The sequence below is a fragment of the Sminthopsis crassicaudata genome, chromosome 5 (assembly GCF_048593235.1).
Source record: "Sminthopsis crassicaudata isolate SCR6 chromosome 5, ASM4859323v1, whole genome shotgun sequence".
In the NCBI taxonomy this organism is placed as follows: Eukaryota; Metazoa; Chordata; class Mammalia; order Dasyuromorphia; family Dasyuridae; genus Sminthopsis; species Sminthopsis crassicaudata.
The window spans coordinates 210027406-210051301 of NC_133621.1; the positions used below are offsets into that span (position 1 = coordinate 210027406).

Sequence of the window (23896 nt, forward strand, 5' to 3'; positions counted from 1 at the left end):
TATTTCCAGTATATTTTTGATTATCATATTTCTGAAGAGATCTCTTCAGCCTATCTCCCAAGACAAATTTCACCAAGAATATAGATTTAGAACAGGAAGGAAGCTTCAGACAAGAACACCTGAGAGTTAAGTAAAGTTGGAACTCAAAGATTCTTATTTTCTAAACTAGTGCATGGAAAGCAGAATCCAAATTCACTTTATGATATGATTCACATATGCTAAATATGAAGATATAAGAGAAAGGGCTTACACCAATTTGATTGGCATTTGTTTCTAGTTACTATGGATCTTTAGGGTTTTATGATACTTTTTAAAAAGGGGGAAAACATTTCTTGATTAAGGTATAGCAGCAAAAATGGCAGGGTTAAATAGGAAAGATAAATCTTTTGGGAAAAGTACTTATTTAAGTAATAAAAGATACTATAAACCCGTAAGTTTCCTGATAGAAAAGCTACTAATGAATTCATGTCTACTAAGAAACCTGGCTCTCTCTATATATATACAGAATAACATTACAAAAATTAGTTCTGTCTCTCTGCCTTCAAAGTGAACAAATTTGGTCTATAATGAGAGAAACCAACAGAAGATGGTTTCATTGGCAATCTGCTTTTCAGCTTGCTAGCATAATATTTGAAGAATTCATATTCAGGCATGCTCACCTGACCAATGGGGTAGAAAGCCTTGACTCGACCCTCACTGGCCTGCAAATTTGTGTTTTTATAATTGTCAACAGAAGAAAATGAGAAGGACAATGAAAAAGACTGACCATATGTCAAGCTCTTATCTTGGGATTTTTCTGCAATCACTGTATTGATTACTGGATTAGCTTTCTCCCTCTTAATTAGAAGGTGAGAAAAGGCCTGAAACTCCCAAATAGGTAATGCCCCAGGAGGGAAGGAACAACTCCACAAAGATATGACAATGGGAGGCATCTAACTACTTCAGTAACTTTAAACAGATCAAAAAGCTTCCTATTCATTCCATGATAATGAAATAGGCCTTTAAAGTTTGGGCTTTTCTCCATCGGGTCTATTGTTTTAGAAGGTTGCTGATTAAAGGGAAAATGAAATCAGAAGACTAATATCAAGCCAGAATCTCATTTAAATATCTGTGGGCAAAGTAGGTCTCAGAAGATGGCTAATGCCTTATAAAAGGTGAAACTATTAGAAACAGGTCATTGGCAGCACTGTCTTGAATGACTTATGTTATTCTCAAGGTCTGACAATTGCTTCATTAAAAAAGCCATTATCTGAAATGAACTTAACAGGGCTAACTTTCTAGTAGTGGCCCAGCAAAGGATATTTTAAATTAAAATGGAGTGTCTTGTATTAAGTATAGAAAAGGAAGGGAGGAAAAGCCCATGCCAAAGAATTCTTTCTGGGTAAGCAAAAAAATAGAGACAAGATGGTAGCCCATTGATTGGGGAATGGTAGAACAAAATGTGGTCTGTGGACATGATGAATCATTATTGTATCATGAGAAATGCTAAATATACAGAATTGGGGGAAATGCTGGAAGATCTGACATTGAGCCAGGTAAGATGAATCAGAAGAACCACATACTCAAAGAATACAATAATGTAAATAAAAAATAACACAAAAAACCCCAGCTAAAACAGTCAGGTTACTGACAATAACCAGTCTTGGTCCTCGAAGACACTTAAAATATGTTTCCTTCATGTTGGTAGAAAGGAGAGGCCCATGGGCACAGAATACAGTATGTATTCTGTCAAGTGTTTGGTTTGGTTTCCTTGTTATAAAAGAGGTATCAATGGGAGATGATGTAATATTGAGAAATGATTGATACAGAAAACATTGTTACTGCTAATTGGTTGTTACAGAATTTAAAATTTTATTTTCTTTTTTGAAAACTGGTCTAGTTTATTAAAAAAGTAACAAATTCATTCTCAAACAGAAACAATATTAAAGTTCAGAAAGCCATCTGGTCAATTTGGGTGAAGGGCACACATAATCATTTCCTATATATACCTCTCACCTCAAAGAAAGCTTGTAAACTGTAAAACTTGTAATACTGATTAAAATTGTTCCTAATGCTGCTATGTCCGCCTTTAAAGAGAAAACAAACTTTTCTAACTTTTCCTAGTCTGAACTGGAATCTGCTTAAACAAAAATGTTACAGATCACCCACAGTTGTGACTCTAAAGTTTTTAGAAATAATAGAAAAACTACAATTATTTTAAAGGGTTAAAGTTGAAGAAAATGTTTCAAAAATATTTTTTGGGGTCAAAAGGCCACCCTTATCTGTGTCATTCCACAAAGGAAAACAGTTCATATGAGGGTTGTTTTTTTGTTTGTTTTTTGTTTTTTTCTTAGTTTTTTCTTTACACTGAAGTCAACAGTGTAAAAGGATAATGCAAAAAAAAAAAAAAAAAAAAAAAAAAAAAAAAAAAAAAAAAGCAAAAAAAAATTTTTTTTTTTTAGCTTCTTGGTATCTAGGACTAAGATTAGATACTTTCTTGAGCATTCTATTTTTGGTGCCACATTTTAGGAGAAAGACATTTAATAAACTGAATGTAGTTAGAGGAAACTGATCAAGGCAGTAAAGAGTCTCAATAGTATTTCTTATGAGCATCAGAAAGAAAGCTAGAGATATTTAGTCTATAAAAGATTTGGGGCCTGGGGTATTGGAGTGTTGGAGGGGACAGGCTAGCTGCCTCCAAGCACTGGAATAGCTATCTTAGGGAAGAGGGAGTGGGCTTGTTATTCTTGATCGCTGAGGCCGTAATTAGGAGAAATGGATCAAAGTTGAAGAAGTATTTTTTGGGCTAGACACTGGGGAAAGCTTCCTAACAATTCAAGTTGTTCCTAAAGTGGGAAAGGATTCCTCTTTAAGGAGTGGTTCATCCCTTCACCACAGATTTTCTCACAAGAGGCTGCAAGATCACTTATCTTCAATGGTATACAAAGCATTCTTATTAAGGTATAAGTTGGACTAGATGTCCTCCAAGATCTGTCCCAGTTCTGAGATTTTCTGATTCTCTAACTTCTCTTCAAAGAAAGAGGATTAGAAGAAGTAACTACATTTGCTTTTTTTGTGTGTGTGTGCTTCCTAGCAGAATTAGATCTCCATGTAATAATGGTTAATTTAATGATCCAATCCCCTAATTCCCCTTTGTCTGGAATCTTTCTGTAGTCTCTAAGTGCTCTAATTCAGAACAATCCAAGATCCATTTACCTTGGGCTTCCGTAACCAAACTGCTTCACAAGAACATTTTAATGTCCCACTGGGAAGCCTTCAGAAATACATAAAAGCAAATCTAGCTTTACTAGAAACCAGAATCTATCGCACTGATCAATGAATTTCACATATATTTGTAAAGACTTTCCATTTCTGATGATTTAAAATTTTTGTTGTCCCTTTATAATAAGTAGGAATAACAAAGATATGTTATGAGCAAGACTTAAACATCTTCCTACCTTGTGGTCATATATTCAGCTCTGTGACCTAAGGGAATACAAAGAAAATAGGTTAAGTTAATGAAAAGATATAATGAAGTTACTTTTTATTTCTTCATCACTTATCCTTATATACTTTTTTCTTTTGTTTTATACACACTGAGTTTACAATTACTCACACATTAAATAAGTATTAGTATCCTACTGGGAAATATAAGATAAACATAATCTTAGAAACCCATCTCAAGGCAATATTTCCAATATCCCCTTTGCAATATTAAGAAAAACGCATAGAGGTCAACTTTGCATCATGAGTAACATCTCTAAAAAATTAGACTGGCTTATGTTTTTATTGAATTACACCAGTTATACATTGAGATCCTCTCATAAGACTGACTTTCAATGATTTATTTCCCATACTTCCTTCTATTCAAATTTGTTGGGTGTTAAAAGAAAAAATGTCCTGCCATAAGATTTGAATGAAAGCTCCCTGAGGACAGGGACAATTTCTCTAGTATATAATAATGTATAGCAAATCTTTAATATGCTAAATTGAATGGAAAAAAATCCGAAGGTTCAAAACCAGTAGGGAGGAAAGGTCTCTTGTGAACTCAATTCTGCATCTTTTTACTTGGAACCAAATAGAAAAAGAGAAAGAAGTTACTTTCTGGCATTTCTGAGAAATGGGAGGGAGATCTGATGTTTATGCTTTTATGTATTAAGTATTACTTGATCCTAGATGTCAGTTTATAATTAAAGCAACAGAATGATAAAAAGCTACCAAAATTTAACTGAGATTCTAATGACAATTATTTATTTTGAATGATTTTATTAAAGGTGGGGGCAAAGCACATAGATTTTGTTTTACAAGGTCTGACTGCCGTTAGGGCAGCTAGTTGGCTCAATAGATAAAACATTAAATCTGGAATCAGGAAAGCCTGAATTCCAATTTGGCCTCAGATACTTCTTAGATTTGTGAACGTAGGCAAGTGACCTAATCTATTTGCCTTAATCTACTGGAGAAGGAAATGGCAAAACATTCCAGTATCTTTGCCTATTTTGTTTACTGGGTCACAAAGAGTTGGACTTGACTGAATGACTGAACAACAACACTGACCTAACTGAATTTATATCAAATATCAAATATTTACAACTGAATACATTCAGATGATTTATAATTGAATATTGTAACAAAATATTCAATTAGAGGCCCGGGAAAAAGATTTTATAATCACAAATGACATTTTGATTACTGATATTAAGGTATAACAGTATTCAGTTATCTATATCTCCTAATACATGAGCTAAAAACCTTTCTTTTGGGATCCCTGAGACCTAAAATGATGGGCCCTTTTAAAAGAATTTTATGTCTCTTTGGTTTTGTTCTTATGACTTGTATTTTTTTTTTATTTTTATTTTTTAGTGCTCTCATAATCTAAACTAATTTTAAGCTTGCATGAGTTTAGGGTTGTTACCTGCTCTGATATTTCAGGGTCGACTGGGAGACTGTAAAAAAGGTGCATTTGGTACCCTAATGTGATCTAGGACAATTCAACATTCTCCCATTTTTTTGCTGTTGAGAATGCGATTCTATTTGGGTTTTCTGCAAAGTCACTGGACTAGTTTGCCATTTCCTTCTCCAGTGGATTAAGGCAAACAGGATTTAAGTGACTTAACCTAGGATCATACAGTTGGTAAGTTTTGAAGTTGTATTTGAACTCACAAAGATGAGTCCTCCTGACTCCAGGAATGCTACTCTATCTACTGTGTTATCTAACTGCACTATATTCTTCCATAATAGCTTGAAAATGGACCTGACCCAAGAAGATTATTTTTATATCACAATTTCTGGAATGCTCTCCCTTCTTTACCTCTCAACCTCTTATAATCTCTAGCTCTATCCCATTCCATGAGACCTTTCCTGATTTCCCATGTTGTTGCTCTCTCCCCATCCACAATATTCTATATTTGTGTTACAACACAAATATATTTTATATTTACTTACTTCTGTGCAAGTTATAGCTCTAGAATCCTGCCAACCACCCACCGCAACCCCTCCCCTCCCCTCCCCTCCCCTCCATGAAGTTCTTGAGATGAGAATTTTGTATGCCATTTTTTCTTTCTTCCTTCCTTCCTTCCTTCCTTCCTTCCTTCCTTCCTTCCTTCCTTCCTTCCTTCCTTCCTTCCTTCCTTCCTTCCTTCCTTCCGCAATTGGCATTAAGTGACTTGCCCAGGATCACACAGCTAGGAATGTTAAGTGTTTGATGTCAAATTTGAACTAGGGTCCTCCTGAATTCAGGGCTGGTACTCTATCCACTGCGCCACCTAGCTGCCCCTGTATGTCATTTTCTAGCCTTTCTCTTTTCCTTAAAAAGAGTGGAATTTATGGGGGGTACAGTCCTAGAGAAAGCAGTTTTCCATATTTACATTTTCTTTGGAAAAATGAACTTACTCAAATGGCAAAAAAAAAAAAAAAAAAAAGTGCAGCCAAATAATCTACTTAATTTTTTTCTCAGAAGCTTAAGATCATGGACTAGAAACAGAGAATTAAATTTCCATGTCAAACCCTCTGTATTAAGGAAAAAACAATAACAAACTTAATAATAATTACTTAACTTCAAAGGAGCAAAAATCACTCCCAAAATAAAACAAAACAAAAAAGCATAACCAGAACATAGAGGAAAAGAAGGAAGGAGACACAAAAAGAGAGGGAAAGAGGGAAAGAGGGAGACCTTTTGATCCTACCATGCCACCTCACTGTCCATAAAAGCAAGGCATTTCTTTATTAATCATAAAATGAGGGAGCCCAATATATGAACTGCCCATCAGACGAATGGTTGCACCAAAGCTCTTTGGTGTATGCATGGGATAGCATTCCTGAAACACTACCATTAAAGGGTGTTCAGCCCGCAGAAGCCTAGCCAGTTACTTCCACTGCTGAGCCTGCAGTTTTAAATGGTGGTCTAGCTGGAAGAGATGAAATGGAATATTATTCAAAATAATAAAATGTGAAATTTTCAGCTTATATGGAACACATGAGCACCCTCACCTGGTCTATGCTTTCCATTTAGTCACAGTTTCCCTCCAATACCCACAGAATGAGAGAATTAGCCTACTAGTATCATATAATTTATTGAACATAGCAAAAACAAAAGGAACTAAATCAAATATTCTCATATGGAGTCTTCTAAACCTCCTCCCACTTGCCTTATCAATCAGATCTCTGGATGTGGCAGGGAGATAGTCACCTGAAATTCATAGAAAGGAACAAGGGAAAGATATGTTTTGGGATCATGGTCCATAATATGGAAAAGCAGGAGAAAAGCAGTCCTCTCCCCTTTAGTTCACTAGCCCAATGATAGCCAGAGCAAATGCAAGATTGAAGACTCAAAATCCTCCCTTCTCATGGTTTTCTTTTCCCCAAAATTCATTCCTCTTTGAACTTGTATATTTCTATCATTGACATCGCCATCCTTCCAGTTACCTAGTTCACATCTTGATATTTTCCTCATTTCCTTACTTTCTCTTCTCTACTTACACAACCAGGTTCACATGCTGATCACCTCTCCTTGAATCTATATAGTTCAACAACCTCCTAACTGTTTTTTCCTCTACAATCTATCCTCTACAAAACTGCCAAAATATTCTTCCTAAAGCATAGTTGTAACCAATTTATTCCCCTGTTTAAAAAAATGTGGTTCTCTAATCCATTCAAAATAAAATACAAAATCCTTATTCATGTCTTTTAACAGTAAAATTGACTAGCCAACCTTATTATATATTGTTTTCCTGGATATATTTACTCTATTTTCTAGCTGAACTGAACTAACTGTTCCCTGATCTCAACATACCACCTTCCACTATAAAGCATTTATGCAATCTTATATCCAGTGTCTAGATCCCATTTCTCTTCTTTGTCTTTGAGCATCCTTTTCTATTTTTAGGTCTTGGCTTAAGAGCCACTTCTTCCTTAAAGCTTTCTTTGCTACCTTCAGCTGTTTTCCTCTTCTCTCAAAAATTCCCAAAACATTTCTTTTCTGCTTTATATTGCTTGCTACTCAGTTCCTATTCCTTCTATTTGAATGTAATTTAATAATGTAATAAATATTAAAAAATTAAAATGTAAAAGACTCCTTGAAGATAAGTTTTTGAAGACTATTTCACTTGTTTTTAATATACTAAGTATACATGGACATAGCAAGCAATGAATAATTAAAAAAACAAACAAACAAACAAAAAAACCCAATTGCTTCTCCAAGAAAGATTTCTTCTCTGCCTTCAGAACACAGCAGGCTCTGCACAGTTGAAGCCATGGTCTCTGCCTGAAATACCTGCCCCCAGATCTTTTGTGCCTAACAAGATTTTATCCTTCAGGTCTATTTAATTCTTTCTCACCTCTGATCTCCCAGGACACACCATTCCTTTTACCAGTTCTCTGGGCACTTTATCACCCAATGTTTTGAACTGTTAGTTAAATGCTTCTCTCTCTCTCTCTCTCTCTCTCTCTCTCTCTCTCTCTCTCTCTCTCTCTCTCTCTCTCTCTCTCTCTGTCTCTCTGTCTCTCTCTCTCTCTCTGTCTCTCTCTCTCTCTGTCTCTCTGTCTCTCTCTCTCTGTCTCTCTCTCTCTCTCTCTCTCACACACACACACACACACACACACATCTTGCATCCCTAACTAGATTTTAAAGGCCTTGAAAATATAGACTATGTAATATTTATATTCTTTATGCTGACTTTGTCACTCAATGTCTTGAACTGTTAGTTAAATGCCTCATATGTGTGTGTGTGTGTCCCTAACCCGATCTTAAAGGCCTTGAAGATATGGTTATGCAATATCTATATCCTTTATACTGCTCACACTCAGTACAGAGTTGTTATTCAATAAATACTTGATAAATGAATGAATAAATTAAAAGCCTTTCCATGGCCTCCTAAGACTTTAAGGGTAAACAAAGTCTAAACCACATAATCTGAAAGATAAATCACACTTGAAAGTGGCTCTTCCTGGACCATGAAACAGACCAACCACATTTACTATGGATGGTCTGAGATCTTTCTCCAAGAAACAGAAAAAATGGCATCGGACACAAACACTTACATAAAGAGACAGCAGTGTGACTGAAGTCACATTCAGGTTAGACCAGTTGGTTCTCTACCTGCAGGGTGGCAGGCTGCCCTATATTTGGTGTCATACCAATATGTTAAACAAAGAACAGACCTCCTATTGTGTGGAGGGAATCCAGGGCCCTCAAGCAGAACAGAATTGGTCCCATGAGGAGTCAGCACCCTTGTCCATAACTGCGCAGGGTGGATTCCTTAATTTTTGATAAAGAAATGACAAGCTTAGACTTCATGATGCATAATCTGCAGTTGGGTCTCTGAGGGTGTAAGCTGGGATAGAGCTCAACAACTGACCAGAATATAACAGTATTTAATAAAATCATATTAAAATAGCATTAAGATGCAGACTCTATTCTAGACAGTGAATCACTTCCATAAAAACTCTGAATGTGACCTCAAGTGTCTTAACTCATGCAGTCTCTGGTGCCAAGAATGAATTCACAGAGCTAACTCTCATAAGAGTACCATTTGCAAAGTGACATCACACCCTCTAGGTAGAGTGCAGAATATGCCTTAATGTTCACTGAGCATAAAAGGTGCCTTTGTGCTCAGAAATGACTTTAGGGGAATGCTGCTTTATCAGGCATTCTGGAAGAGATTTTAAAAAGATGGAAAGAGGGGAAAATAGAGGGGGTGGAGAGAGTGAGAGAGAGAGAGAGAGAGAGAGAGAGAGAGAGAGAGAGAGAGAGAGAGAGACAAACAGCTAAGACAACTGAGCAAAGACACGTACAAGTTTTGCAAAAACTTGTCATTCTGAACATTTTTCTTGTCCTTGGGTGAAAATTTGTACTTTATATTTTGGAAGTACAATTGATCAATCAGCAAATATTTATTAAGTGCTTATTATAGAGTGACAAGGGTCGCTCGGTGACACGGGGATAGTCTATAAATACTAGCTATTATTACTTACATTTATGCAAAAGAAATATCAGGTAAAAATTTTGCAGGGATGGCACTAGCACCTAGGGGTAAATGGGGATGAATAAAGTCTTAATGTACTACAGGGATTCTTGACTTTTTTCCATATCACAGATCTCTCTGGAAATCTAAGGATTACTATGAATTTTTTAGAATCATTTTTAAAAACAGCTAGAGGAAATAATAAATTTTAGTTGGAGATTAGATATAAAAGAGGCTTTGGGCCTGAATTCAGAAGGAAAAAAAGAATTCTAAGAGCAGAGGTGAGGGAGGGGTATACTCTAGACATGGGAGAAAAGCAGTTCAAAGGCATGGAGATAAAAGATGGAGAAACAATATGAGAGGAATAGCAAGAAGCCTTGTTCAGGTGGACCACTGCAAGGGAAGTGTTGTAATGTAGAATTATGTTAAAAAGGAATGCAGAGGCCATGTTGTGAAGGGGAGTTTCAGTTTGTTCCTGGAGCCATTGGGGAATTACTGGAGCTTACGGAGTAGCAGAATAACAAGGGGAAGAATTGAACTTTAAAAAAATCACTTTGGCACTTGAGTGTAGAATGAAGAATTAAAGAGAAGGGAGACTTTAAGGCTAAGACACTATTTAGAAGGTTACTACAATGCTCCAGGTGAGAGGGATAATTGTGCTTAGAGAAAAAAAGACTACTGGAAGATATTGAGAAACAAGGTAGAACATTTATTTTCTTCCTGGGAATGGAGAAGAGAGGGTGCTACATCCCTTCTCTTCACTTTCATCTAAATCTCAGCAGGTCTTATACAACATGAATGAAAGAGATCTTAAGGGAGACAGTCAATGGGTGATTTGATCTTATATTTCTATTCTCATTTTTTATTTTACAAATAAATTAAGAAACACTAACTGAATTTTATAGATAGATAGATAGATAGATAGATAGATAGATAGATAGATAGATAGATAGATAGATATAAAGGAGACTCATATATGTATGAGTCTCCTTCCCCTGGAATAATTTTATTCCTAGTAAAGAGATTATCCACAACATAAAGAAAGTTCTCAAGGAAAGTCAATATTCATTGAAAAAAAAAAAAAACCAAAATGAATTCAAGAGTAGGAAATGAAACCCCAAATCTTGTAACTAATTAAGACCATCAAAATATGTCACTGGGTAGAAAAGTAAGATAGGGGCCAGCAAGTGTGTGGAGATTACATACTTGGAAAGTTGGGAGTAGTTTATTAGCACAAATCCCTATGAGACCATGTTGACTGTATCACCAAAACTCCTTTTCTAAACACCATCTACACAATCCTCCCCCTCTTTCTATTAATATATATTCATCATCTTCCCCTTCTTTTGTTTAGATATGTATTTAATTCAATTCAATGTTTGTTAAACACTATGAGCTAGGTACTGTGCATAAGAGTAGTGATACAAAATGAAAAATGGCAGAAGTATCTGAATTCAAATCTGGTCTTAGACTTTCTATCTGTGTTGACCCTGGACAAGTCACTTTACTCCAATTGCCTTGCCAAAAACCCCCACAATTCAATAACAAAAACAAACAAAAAATACAACAACAAAAAAAAAATGAAAAATATCAGTCTTTGTACTTGGGGAGTTTGGGGAACATTTAATAGATGTTTACATATATGCAAATTATGCTTTGCATACACACATACATACATATATAGACATTTATAAATGTGTATATATCTATATATATAAATATATATATATATAAATGTATCAATACATTTCTAAGTATTCTATGTATTTAGAAATATATAAACATGTGTGTATAGATTGGTTACTACCATCACTCACATTTACATGGCATTTGAAAGTTTGCATTTGTTTTATGATAACCTTATAAAGCAATTAGAGTTGGGAATCTCTGTTTTCATTTTACAGATGAGAAAACTAAGGCTGAGATGAATCTGGTGACTTGTCCTCTCCTATAGCTATATGCACAAAAGCTGATTTCAATTCCAGACCGCTTTTTCATCTCTGATGAAGTACCTCTTTCCTGATTATTTTTACATGGCTTACCTTCTCCCAGTGTCCTTTGCAGCAAATCATGTTTGGCTTGAAGTTTTGTGATGAGATTACTGCCTTCCATGTATTCTCTGAATTTCTGCACATGGGAAGAATTATTTTTAAAAAATTATCACAAAAAGTCATTTAAAAATAAATTCCTTGTGTTATCTTGGGTGGACATTATGGTCTGGGAAATGAATGATGTACCATGAAGTAAAACTGCTCAGTTTCCTGCTGGTTGGCTCTTCTTTTAGCAATGCTGGGTTTACTCAAGTATGTTTCTGAGACGGTGGATTTCACAGACTCTGTGGACCGACTGTGCTGGAAGCATTCCGAGACATCATAATCCTCAATGGTGACCATGTCCTGTATTGTTTGTAACGTGGCTTCAGTTGTTTTCTTTACCTGGGGACACAGATACATTTTTTAAAAAATCTCATAGATAGGAAATACTAACCACAAAAAAAATCTCATAGGAAGGAAATACTAACCACAATAACAGTGGAGTGAAGAGATTAGGAAATTACATGAAAAATAAGGGAAAACTGAAGTAGTTGGACTGTCCTGTATTTGAGACACAGGCAACAAAATAGCATGAGTTAGCTTAACAGACGTCCCTAAAAAAACCCATCCTTAGGCACCTGGGTATTAGTTCTGGCAGGACTACTAACTAGCCATGGGCTTTGGTGAAAGTTGCTTAATTTCTCATCTCTGTGTATTTAAGAAGGGAACAATCTTCAACTATCAGATATTGGCAACCTATTGAGGCAGGAAGGTAGTGCAGTAGATTGAATGGATTCAGGAACTCTTGAGTTCAAAGCCTGACTTTGCCACTAACTAGCCATATAACCATTGACAAGTCATAAAAACTTAAGTCTCAGTTTCATTTTTTTTGTAAAAAGATTATAGTAGTACCTACTATAGTACTTACCTCTAGTAGTACTTACCTCTTTCACTTTATTCTTTTAAAATATTAATAGTATTTTTTCAAATATATGCAAAGATAGTTTTCAACATTTAATTTACCTTTGTAAAACTTTGTGTTCCAAATTTTTCTTCCTCTCCCCTCCCCAAAAAGCAAGCAATCTGATGTAGGTCATTATTTTAGATTTTTATTTAATTGTATTTTGTTTTTGTTTTTTCCAATTACATGTTAAAATAGCTTTCAACATCCACTTTTATAAGATTTTGAGTTCCAAATTTTTCCCCCTCCCTTCCTTCCCTGCGCTTAGTACCTACATTTTTAAAAGCAATTTTACTGTTATTTTGAAAAGATGTTCTGTGGAGTATTCAAATATACACACATGCACATACAAACATGTTCACTTATTTATATAACATGTTAGAAATCTCTCAGAGAAATATTCTTCCCAATTAGCCTAAGTGACCTTGCTGACTCTGTAGGGCATCTACAGAGCAGGGCAACTGATTTAGCTGTTCAATCCTGAATTCTTCACTTGAATATAAAATTGAAGAGAAACATGAGATGGCTTGTCTTGTGCTGCAGAGTATTATCCCATGGGATAGTCTCAGTGAAGAATCATACTCAAGCTTACGTATAAAAGCCATATTTATAAGTTACAGGAAAAAAAAAAAAAAAGATGAAGCAGTTCATGTAACATTCCTGGAAACTTCTCAGTAGTAGTGAAAAGGAGAAACCTTTATTTTGTGGCTGGAAACACAAAAGTCTCAAGAAAAAAGACATCAGGACCTCCCAATAAGATTAAAGACTAAGAGGTCAAATTTATTACTAGGCCACACATTAAGAAGAATAACATGTGTGTACATATACACACAAAATATATATTCAATGAACAGACATTTATTTTCTTTCCCTCCTACTTTCTCTCATCCTAACAGATTAAAAAAAGAAAAATTAAACCTTTGTAATAAAATATAGTCAAGCAAAACAAATTCCCAAACTGGCCATATTCAAAATTATACATCTCCTTCTGCATCTTTAGTCCAACATTTTTTCTATCAGGACATGCGCAGCATTCTGCTAGAATCATGACTGGTCACTGTAATGGTCAGAACTTTAATGTTGCTTATTTTTACAATTGGATAAATTGGATAAATTGTTCCCTTGGGGAAGACTAATTTTGAAAAGCTGCTGGATTTTTTTTCTTTCTTTAGGAAGATCATTGGAGGAAGTTCCAAAACTGATGGTTCATCTGCTCTAACTACGTCTTTATTGTAAGGGAAGCTAATGTCCTCTTCTTCTCAAGTGGTATGCATCCCAAGTAATACTTAGAGATAATATCTTTATGGGCTATGATTTTATGAGTGGATATATCCTTTATAGAACTCCCATTTCCTTAGATTTACATACTTTTTAATCGAAATAGATACTTGGAGGTGTCCTCAATAGCCATCTAGTGCAATCCATACCCAAAAGGTGATCCAACCTCTGATTGGAGATCTCTACCATCTCTTGAGAAAGCTCATTTCACTTTCAGGTCATTCTTAATTAAGAAGCTTTTCCTGATTTCAAGTCTAAAGCTTCCTCTTTACAACCATTACTGACCATTTTTCTTGGTTCTCTCCCTCTGGGGACTAAACAGAACAAGTCTAAATTTTCTTTTATGAAGACCATCAAATATTTGGAAGACAACTATTATGTCCCCCCCAAGTCATCTCTTCACCAAACTTAATACTTAAGTGTATTATTATCTAACCTACTTTTCTCCATGCTCTCCAAAAGAATAGTGTAGAATATTTTATTATAACTGTACTGAAATTTAGGTAAACTACTTATACAGTATTACTATTATTTATCAGTTCAGAAATCCTATCTTTTTTTTTTTTCTGTTGTAGTACGTTTATTTTTAAACACACATTGCTTTATGAATTGCAAAGGGTTTGGCTCAGAATAACTCCTTGTCAGGATAAGCAAAAGTCCTTGCCCCACATTGGGCGCCAATTTGTAAAGTTCTGTTGTCTCCAGAAACTGCCGATTGCTCTCTGGGAAGAGATCTGCTGCCTCAACTCAATCTCTTGACCGACAACTCTGACTTAGAGTAGAGACTCTTCCTCCAGAGAGCCACCCCAGGTCTGGCCCAGATAAGACTCTCCTCTTGCTCAATGGTGTCTTCTTTTATCCTCCCAGAGAATGGGCGTGGAATAACTCAGGGGCTTCTGGGAAAAAATACTTCAACCAATGAACTTGCTCTTCCTAAACATGTAAGCTCCTCCCCAGGAGTTCACAGGGATAAACCTCCCCTAAAGGCCGGAACTAGAGAATTGTTAAGTACTGACTTAGCACTTAGTAAGAACCTATCATCTCATTATCTCATTAGCACTTAATAAGAACCTAACATCTCCCCCTTTCTTTTGATTTAGAACATAGGGTGGTCATGACCTTGAAACATAAATCCATCAATATGGGAGGCATTACACATAATTACATAGATTATATAAACACATAGTAACATAGTAACATAATACATGCTAGAAGTATGTAACAAATAACATGATCAAATAATCATAAATTGAGAATTTATAAATGTCCATAAGTCCATTATCCATTAGTCTCATCTTGTGTTAGGAAATCCAATGATTCCTGCTGGTTTTAAAGTTCTTTAACAGTCTTCTTATTAGCCATGCTCTTTCAGTGTTGGATATTTCTTAGATTTTCTCCTTTGTTTTGAGGTCTTTCTCTTTTTCTGTCTCTCTCCGATGGACAAGGTGAATATGACTCATTGGCACCCATCTGATTCCTTCTCTTGCTGAAGAAATACAAGCAAACCCTCTCCCCCAGGAAGTTAACCTATCTGGTCCCTTCCATTCACCACTTTCTGGGTCTCTCCACATCACCTGGAGATTATCTAAGGACAGTGGAGCTGCTTGTACTGGACACTGCCCTTCTGGTGGGTTATAAAAAAACAAAAAATAAAAAAAAAATAAAAATATTGGCATCCACAACATGGGGCAAGGACTTTTGCTTATCCTGACAAGGACTTATTCTGAGCCCTTCTGAGGAGCTAGACTGGACCATTGCATTTTGGCGCCTGAACAGGGACAGATATGATCCAGAGCTCAGTGGAAAAGTCTCTCTGACCCAGAAGCGTGAGTAACAAGGAAACTTTGTTAACTTTGTTAAAGAGCTAAAATAGAATTTCAGTGAAATGGAGCAAATGCCTTCTGTTCAAGGAAAATGTTTAGAGAGCATCATCAAGGTTATGAAAAGCCAAGGATTGATTATAATTTTGGAGGAGATTACTGAACTTTTAAAAATTGTGCAGGTCATATGTCCTTGTTTTTCTCTGGAAGAAGAACCGGATATAGATGAATGGGAATTAGTAGGAAAGCAATTAGGTGAACACTACGACTCCAAACTAAACTCAATTTCCAAAGATACACTTCATACCTACAATTTAATCCAAATGGCTTTAAAAATTGTTATTCTAAAGGAAGAGAAGAAGGAGCAAAATGGGGAGGTGTCAACTAAACTAGGTGAAAAGGATGAATCAGATAACAATGAAGTTAAGTACAATTCTGAGCAACAGGAGCATTTCCCATCTCCTCCCTCAATTAACTCTTCAGGGCTGGAGGAAGAAGGAGGAGGGAAAGAGGCAGAAATACAAACAGAATCACCTGTGAAGCAGCCTATGACAAGATTAGAAAAAGCATTGGTTAAAGCTAAGAGAGAAGGGACAGAATATAAGTGATTTTATACATGCATATCCTGTGATTGAAGAGATTGACTCTAGGTCAAAAAAGGAGAAGATATGCACCTTAGATTTGAATAAAATTAAAGATTTGAAAAAAGGTTGTACCCTTTATGGGGCTACATCAGCTTATGTTAAAATGTTACTAGATGGTTTGTCTTATGAAGTCCTAACCCCGAATGATTAGAAATCCATAGCAAGGACATGTCTAGAACCTGGACAAAATTTGTTATGGCTTGCGGAGTTTCATGAATTATGTAAAATCCAAGTCAGATGCAATTTGGAAATAGGAGTTAACACACAATTCACTTTTGAGCAATTAGCTGGTGAAGGTCACCATGAAGAGAATTCAGAACAGGTTAAATATCCCATAACAGTGTATGAGCAAATTGCTAAGGCTGCAATAAAAGCTTGGGGTTCCCTCCCTGGACAGAAAGATCGGGGAGAACCTTTCACTAAAATAGAGCAATGTCCCAATGAACCTTTTGCGGATTTTGTGGGACGTTTGCAAACTGCTGTCAAATGAACTATTGGAGAAAATACAGCTACAGAAATAATGACCAGACATCTGGCTAAGGAAAATGCCAATGAGATTTGCAAAAGAATTACATGGGGATTAGACAAAGATGCTCCTTTAGAGGAGATCATAAGACGCTGTGCCACAGTGGGAACAAATGCTTTTTACACTCAGACTATGATGAACATGGAAAGACAGGGTCCCTCTTGGCAAAGGACTTCTAGAGAAATTTGTTGATGTTTCCAATGTGGAAAAATTGGACATCTAAGAACTCAGTGTAAATATGGAGATAGAGTGAGAAGACAGGGTGAAAGAAGACCTAAAACTCTATGTCCAAAATGTCACAAGGGTCTCCACTGGGTCTCCGAATGTAGATTGACCCAGGGAAATGAGAGGCAGGGCCCAGCTTCAGCCCCCCATGATCAATCAGCCAAAAGGCAATCAGATGGAAGAAAGTGATTGAAATTAGAAAAAATAGAGTTGTGTGCAGTAGAGACTACTGAGATACTCCCTGGAGAAGTGAAATCTGTTCCTGTTCAGTCTATGGATCCTTTGCCTCCAGGCACAGTAGGCTTGACTATTTCACCTTCTGAGAGTGCTTATAAAACAGTGTCCATCCATACACTGATGTGGGAAACTGGAGAACGTGTAGCTAATATCCCAGTCACTAACACAGGTAGACAACATGTGATTTATCAACCAGGAGAAGTAGTAGCATCAGGCTTATTGTTACGTACCCCTAATAAGCAACCTGGTGATTCCTCCCCAGGAGTTCACAGAGGTAAAACTCCCCTAAAGGCCGGAACTAGAGAATTGTTAAGTACTGACTTAGCACTTAGTAAGAACCAATCATTTCATTATCTCATTAGCATTTAGTAAGAACATAACAATGAATCATGTTGGAGAGAAAAATCAGAGCAAAAGGGAAAAACCATGGAAGAAATTAAAAAAAAAAAAAAACACAAACAAAAAAATAGATAAAAGAAGTGAACTAGAAACCGTATCTCAAAAATGAAGTTAATTTGGAAGGACCTGTTTTTGACAAAGCTATACATACATACATACTATATATATATATATAAATTAACTTGAGTTTCAAAAATAATGTGTAAAGAGAACTTGTCATAGAGAAAGTTATACTCTCAGATAATCAAAGTATTTGTCTCTTGGCTTTTCTTCTACGCCATATAGGGAAAGGGAAGAAAAAAGATCTCATTAGGGGGATCCAGGTGGTATAGTGGCTAGAGCACCAGTCCTGAACTCAGGAGGACCTGAGTTCAAATCTGGTCTCAGACACTTAACATTTCCTAACTGTATGACTCTGGGCAAATCACTTAACCCCAATTGCCTCAGCAAAAAAAAAAAAAAAAAAAAAAAAAAAAAGAAAAGAAAAAAAAAAGAAAAGAAAAGAAAAAAGATATCACTGAAAGAAATGGAAATTCATGTGGAATTGCTTAAGCAATAAGCTTTAAAAGAGTCTGTCCCAGGGATGATTCTTCCTGGTAGCCAGAACAGAAAGATAAGTGGGTCAGAAACACTCTGATATTGAACCAGTGTCCAAATAAGGACAAATTACTGGGAAGACAGATTTCTTCTAATATTCCCAATAATTCACTTTCAAGTGAAAAAAAAATTAAGAACTTTTTCACCAGGGACTTCATATGAAATTAAGTTTATAGTAAGTTGACATAATTTTTAGTGGGGAGAGATATCAAATTTTACTCTAGACTGTTTTCTTTAAAAGTCCATCTCAGCATATGGCATCATCTTAGTGTTTGCTACACATATAATATATAAATTGCTTGTCTTTGGGACCCTGACTTACTCTCAGTGCCTATCAACTCTGAAGTCAGAGTTTCTTAACTTATTTTTGTTCCCTTTGTCATTCATAGCTTTTAAATGCATAAAATAAAATCTAAGGAATTACAAAGGAAACTGATTATATTGAAATAGTTATTTATAACATATAACTATTTCTCTTTCTTTCTCAATAAACTCTTGCATAAAAATTCACAGACTTCAGACTAAGATATAAATTGCAGGGAGGGTGCTAATCTGTATGTGGTAAAAGGAGTTTCTTAATCTGGGAATGTTTGATACTAATGAAACTTCAGGGCTAGTACCCCAGATCCCCTATTTCTGACAACCAGAAAAAAAAAATTTAAAAATTCAAGTTTATAAACCAATGAGTCTGCATCTCAGGGAAAAAGCATATGTTTCCTAGTTTAGATCATATGGTAGAAACAGTTGTTTTAAAGGTTGAATCTGCAAATCTAAAATTTTAAACTAGCAATAAACATCATAATCATAATAAATTCAATATTCATTACTTTATCCAAACATTTCCTCAACTTTTATTTTTAGCCTATACCACTTCTTGGGGTTAACAAACTCCATAGATTCACTAAGCTAATTCCTAATTCCTTTTGTTTGTCCTCAAACAACTTTCAAGGTCTCTGTAATTCACATCTCCTAGGGTCTGATGAAAAAGAGCACATTCATCCTATCTATAACATAAATTATTTGGTACATCTAGATGATCGATTTACCCTTCATCTTCTCTCTTCCCAGAATGGAGTGTTCTAATTTATTCCAGTCAGCTGGACTAGAATACCTTCAGTGGAATAAGGTGTACTCAGGAACAGAGTGATGAAGAACAGGCTATAAATAGCTACAGCTGAAAATACAAGAAAAGATTTTGCCTCTGGTATTTCGGTGTGAAGCTAAAATTGCTTCCAAGCCTTCCTACTAGATTAAGATCAATTGGTGTTTAGAGAGAATGGAAGCTGGGCCAACAAAAAATGACATCATGCTGCCTTCTCCAGTGATAAAGAGGAGGGTACCTGCCCGATGGACCCTTTTTTAATGAAAGTACCCATTCTTATAATCTAGATGATATCCTAACACATGGACTTACTCTCTGAATGAAGGCCATTAGAACCTCTGTTACCCCCTGCTTGCCACTGCTCTTTATGAGGAGAAGGAAAATCTGTAAGAATGTGATTTTCACAACAAAAGATATAAAACTCTGGATGTGTTTTGCAGAAACATCAGAAGAAATACACTTAATTTCTCCCCAAGTTTGTTTCTAACATTCAAAGTATTGCCTGTCTTATTCAGTTTGTAACTATGATGTACTTATCCACATCATTGCCTGGGGAGCTCAGTAAATGTTCCATAATAGCAGCAATAATAAGGGTATGTGTGGGGTTTTTTATGCTTGAAAGTTCCTGGACACACAAAATCTAGGCTTAATGGGACCTCGTAAACTGCACTGGGAGACTGGCCAAAGCCCCAACTATGTGGTGTTATGCCCAGAAGGAAAGCCAATGGTTTCAGTTTCAAGAAAGATTCAATTGCTAGAGTGTGTATATGTGTGTGTGTGTGTGTGTGTGTGTGTGTGTGTGTGTGTGTTTCAAAAAGCATAATTACCTTGGGTTTAACATAAATTCACCAATTTCAATAAGGGTGGCCCGATTTTTAGAGTTAGAAGGGGAGTCAGGAAATTACATTAGATTGAAATCCAAATAAATTGGTTATGAAATGTTCACACACATGCAATACCCAATGAAGATATACATATATGTACCATTAGAAATATTTAAATAGGACTAAAATGACATATGATATAAAATCATTTCTGAAAAGTATTCACTATTCACAATTCTTATTTTGGCATTTACTAGATTTAATTAGATTCACTTCTGATACAGAGACTAAATGGCCTCTAAGGTCCTTGAATCTACGTCCTGGACCTCCTCTCATTTTGCAGAACCATCAGGTTCCCACAGGTTTAATTATCATTTCTATGTGGATGATTTTCACATCTCTATATCCATTCTGACTCACTCCCAAGCTCTAATCCCACATCACCAAATACCTATCAGACACTTTAATCTGAAAGTCCCATAACCATCTCACATTTAGTGAAGAGAATTCACTATCTTTCCTCTAAAACTTGATTCTTAGAATCAGCATTATTCTAATCGCTAGGTTCACAATCTCATTGTGATCTTTAACTCCACAGTCACTCACTCCACACACCTCTCTGTGTGTGTGTGTACATCTGCTACATTTCTTGCAACCCTCATTTTCTTTCTATCTAGACAGATGTCATTTCATATATCCCTTTTATCTTGGGACTGGTCTTGGTCTATCACAATAGTCTCTTAGTTGGGATCCCTGCCTTAAAATTTGACCCATTCCAATCTATCCTTCCCACAGTTACTAATGACTTCTCAACATGCACATTTCCCTTACTCAAATTCTAGGAGCTCCTTATTACTTCTAAGAGCAAATAGATAATCTTTTCATGAAATTTAAATTCCTTTGAAATCTGAACCCATCTTACTATTTTAGCCTTATGAGATATCACGCCTCTTCACACATGAACCTATAGTTTAGTCATAACTGACCCTCTTATTGTTCCTTACTCCATTTCCCATCTTTATGCCTGGGATATATATCCACTGCTTGAAAACTCTTATTTCCATCAAATTCACTTCATGGGTCACTTTCTGGAGTCTGGAAGAACTAACTTCAAATTCATCCTCAAACACTTTTTAGCTATGTAATCTTGGGCAAGTCACTTAATTTCTGTATGCCTCAAAATATAAGTAAAAATAAAATAAAACTCAATAATAAATAAAAGTTTCCTCAACTATAAAATGTACACAACAATGGCACCTACTTGCAGGAATCAAATGAAATATTTGTAAAAAACAAAAACCTCTATAACCTTCCCTTTCTCTCTAAAAATTATCTTGTCTATATTTTGTATCTACCAGAACATACACATATTGTTTCCCCCAATAAAAGGTGAGCTCCTTGTTTGCAAGGACTGTTTTACCTTTATGGTGCCCAACACAGTGTTTGGCACATAGTAGGTACTTTAACAAATATTTGTTAATTTACTAATAGGACAAATTATGTTATATATTGGATACCTATGTGTTCATAATCCACATATTATGGAACACATTTTCATTCTCAAAGTTTGGGCCTAAGCTCATGCCATGCACTATTCTGGAAAAGCAGAAATAAAACATGAACTTAAAGATCTTAAATATTTTTGATGAATATTATTTATGTGGTCTGATATAGGGTGAAAGCAGTGTTGTGTCTAAATGGGAAACTGAATGTAGATTGTCCCAGGCTGCTATTCATCTCCAGATTCTCAATCCTTTGTGATTCTTATTCATGTTTTTTCTGCACATCCTTCATAAAGCATGCATCAGAGACCTTCCTATTTGTAATAATTATAGATACCTGTATAATAAAGGATAATTTAATGAAAAGTCTTAATTGAGCTTTAGTAACTTTAACTTAAGACTTTTGAAACACTTGAGGTTTCCATCTTTCAAGCCACATTCTTGCTCTAAAATCAGCTCACTTAAAAAAAAAAAATCACATCACAATTTTGAAACCAAAAGAACCCAGAAACTGCCTTGCTGGCAAACATTTGATCTTCCTGTCCAAGCAAAGAGATGCAGTAATTACAAACTGTACCAACTAAGACAAGTTAATTTGTAAAACATGATGAGCAGTAGAGACAACTGTTTTGTGTCAGTTATATTTCTCCAGGAAATGTTGATAGCTAGAGTAAATACCTTTACTTTTGTCCCTTCCCAATACTTTGGAGTTGATATTTTATTTAAATAGTTGTAGTAACTACACACAGTTTCATCTTTATAAACCCTTTCCTTCCCTAATTTAATATTGTTTTTCACTTTTGTGCTAGTCAAAGATACAATTGCACATAGCCAGTGGATTCTGATGTGACTTCCATGTTATATTCAGTTTTTTCCTGGTGTTTGGTACTTCTTACATTTAGTACCTTCCTTGAGAAAATAATCATTATGATTATAAGCTTTCTGAGCTGTCTGCCAGCCTTTTGGTCTCTCTTACTTTTTGATTCTTAATTATTTAGGATGTTGTTCATTCTTAATACTTGAAGAGGACTAATAACATCACAAGATGAATGACTTGACTAGCAAGTGACTTGAATTTAAGTGAGCGCAATGTTGTAAGCCTCACTCTCTCCTCCAGTCATTGAAGTCTGGGGGCAAAACGAAAGTCTTGGTGATGGCCTGGGACTCCGTGGATGACCTTGATTCTTTTAGATTAAAGTTTTTTCTAGGTCTCAGTTGTTTGAGACAACACTCATTCAGTGTTCCTTTCTTGCGAGCTATCCTTTCATTTTACAGGTTTTGCTTAAAATGATAATGTTCATATATATGTGCAATTCAGTTCTCCCCTTAGTATTTTGATTAGGTTTTGGGTTGTATACATTTAAAATAGTAGTTGTTTAATCATTTTCAATTATGCCTGATAGTGACCCCATTTGAGGTTTTCTTGATAAAGATACTGAAGTTGTTTGATATTTTCTTCTCCAGCTCATTTTACAGATGAGAAAACTGAGGCAAACAGGGATAAGGGACTTGTCCAGGGTCACACAGCTAGTAAGTGTCTACGGCCAGATTTGAACTCAGGAAGATGAATCTTTGTGGTTCTGGTCCTGGTACTTTATCCACTGCATCATCTACCTGTCCTGCACATTTCAAGTATTAGCAAGTAATCAATGTTTTTAGGGTATCTAAAAATGGTGTCATTCTTAGTTCCCCCCTGCCTTTTTTTTTTTTTTTTTGCTATTTGATCACCATCAATAAAGAAATAGAAAGGGGCTGGTATATTCAATCTCTTCCTTCTCCATCCCCACACCCATAATCTGTTTCTGTTGTGATAAATCTTTTGGCTATCGTGACCCACCAGACAATTTTCAAAGATGGGTCTCTTTGTATCTAGCTACGTCTGTGCTTGGTTAGTAGCTATAAAATGTCACTAAAACCACAGGCTAGAACTTTCCCAACTTCATAGAACTTTCTTATACTTGTATTGGTATTTGTAGCTTCAAGAATTCAAGACTATCTTTAAACTGAGGTTTCCAAATTCCAAAATTATACAAATTTAAGCAAAAGCAAAAGGCTTAAGATTCAGACCCAATGATGGACATTGCATCAGTCATCTGAGGACCAGCTTAGCTAGATTTAGCAAGACTCAAGTGATGACCTTCTGGACATTAACATCTCAATGAAGAACATCTACTAAGATGTTGGAAAGTTGTGATAAGGATTGATGGAGGGAAGAAAAATCACAGGCTCCTGATATTTTAAAGAAAGAGATGCAATTATATCTAAGTGCAGAGGTCTCTGATAATTATTTTGTGATAATAATAGCTAATAT

The 23896-nt window shown here is 35.6% G+C and overlaps 1 protein-coding gene across 4 annotated transcripts in view; it reads right to left on the reverse strand.

The window, feature by feature from the left end:
* The window catches only part of SRGAP1 (SLIT-ROBO Rho GTPase activating protein 1), a 306573-nt gene that overhangs the window by 46938 nt on the left and 235739 nt on the right, over positions 1-23896 (reverse strand). For all 4 annotated transcript variants that reach the window (XM_074269751.1, XM_074269754.1, XM_074269753.1 and 1 more), the window contains exons 9-11: positions 11675-11872; positions 11480-11564; positions 3438-3465 (exon numbers count right to left, since the gene is read on the reverse strand). In XM_074269751.1, the coding sequence (XP_074125852.1) occupies positions 3438-3465; positions 11480-11564; positions 11675-11872 (311 nt within the window). The remainder of the gene's footprint in view (positions 1-3437; positions 3466-11479; positions 11565-11674; positions 11873-23896) is intronic.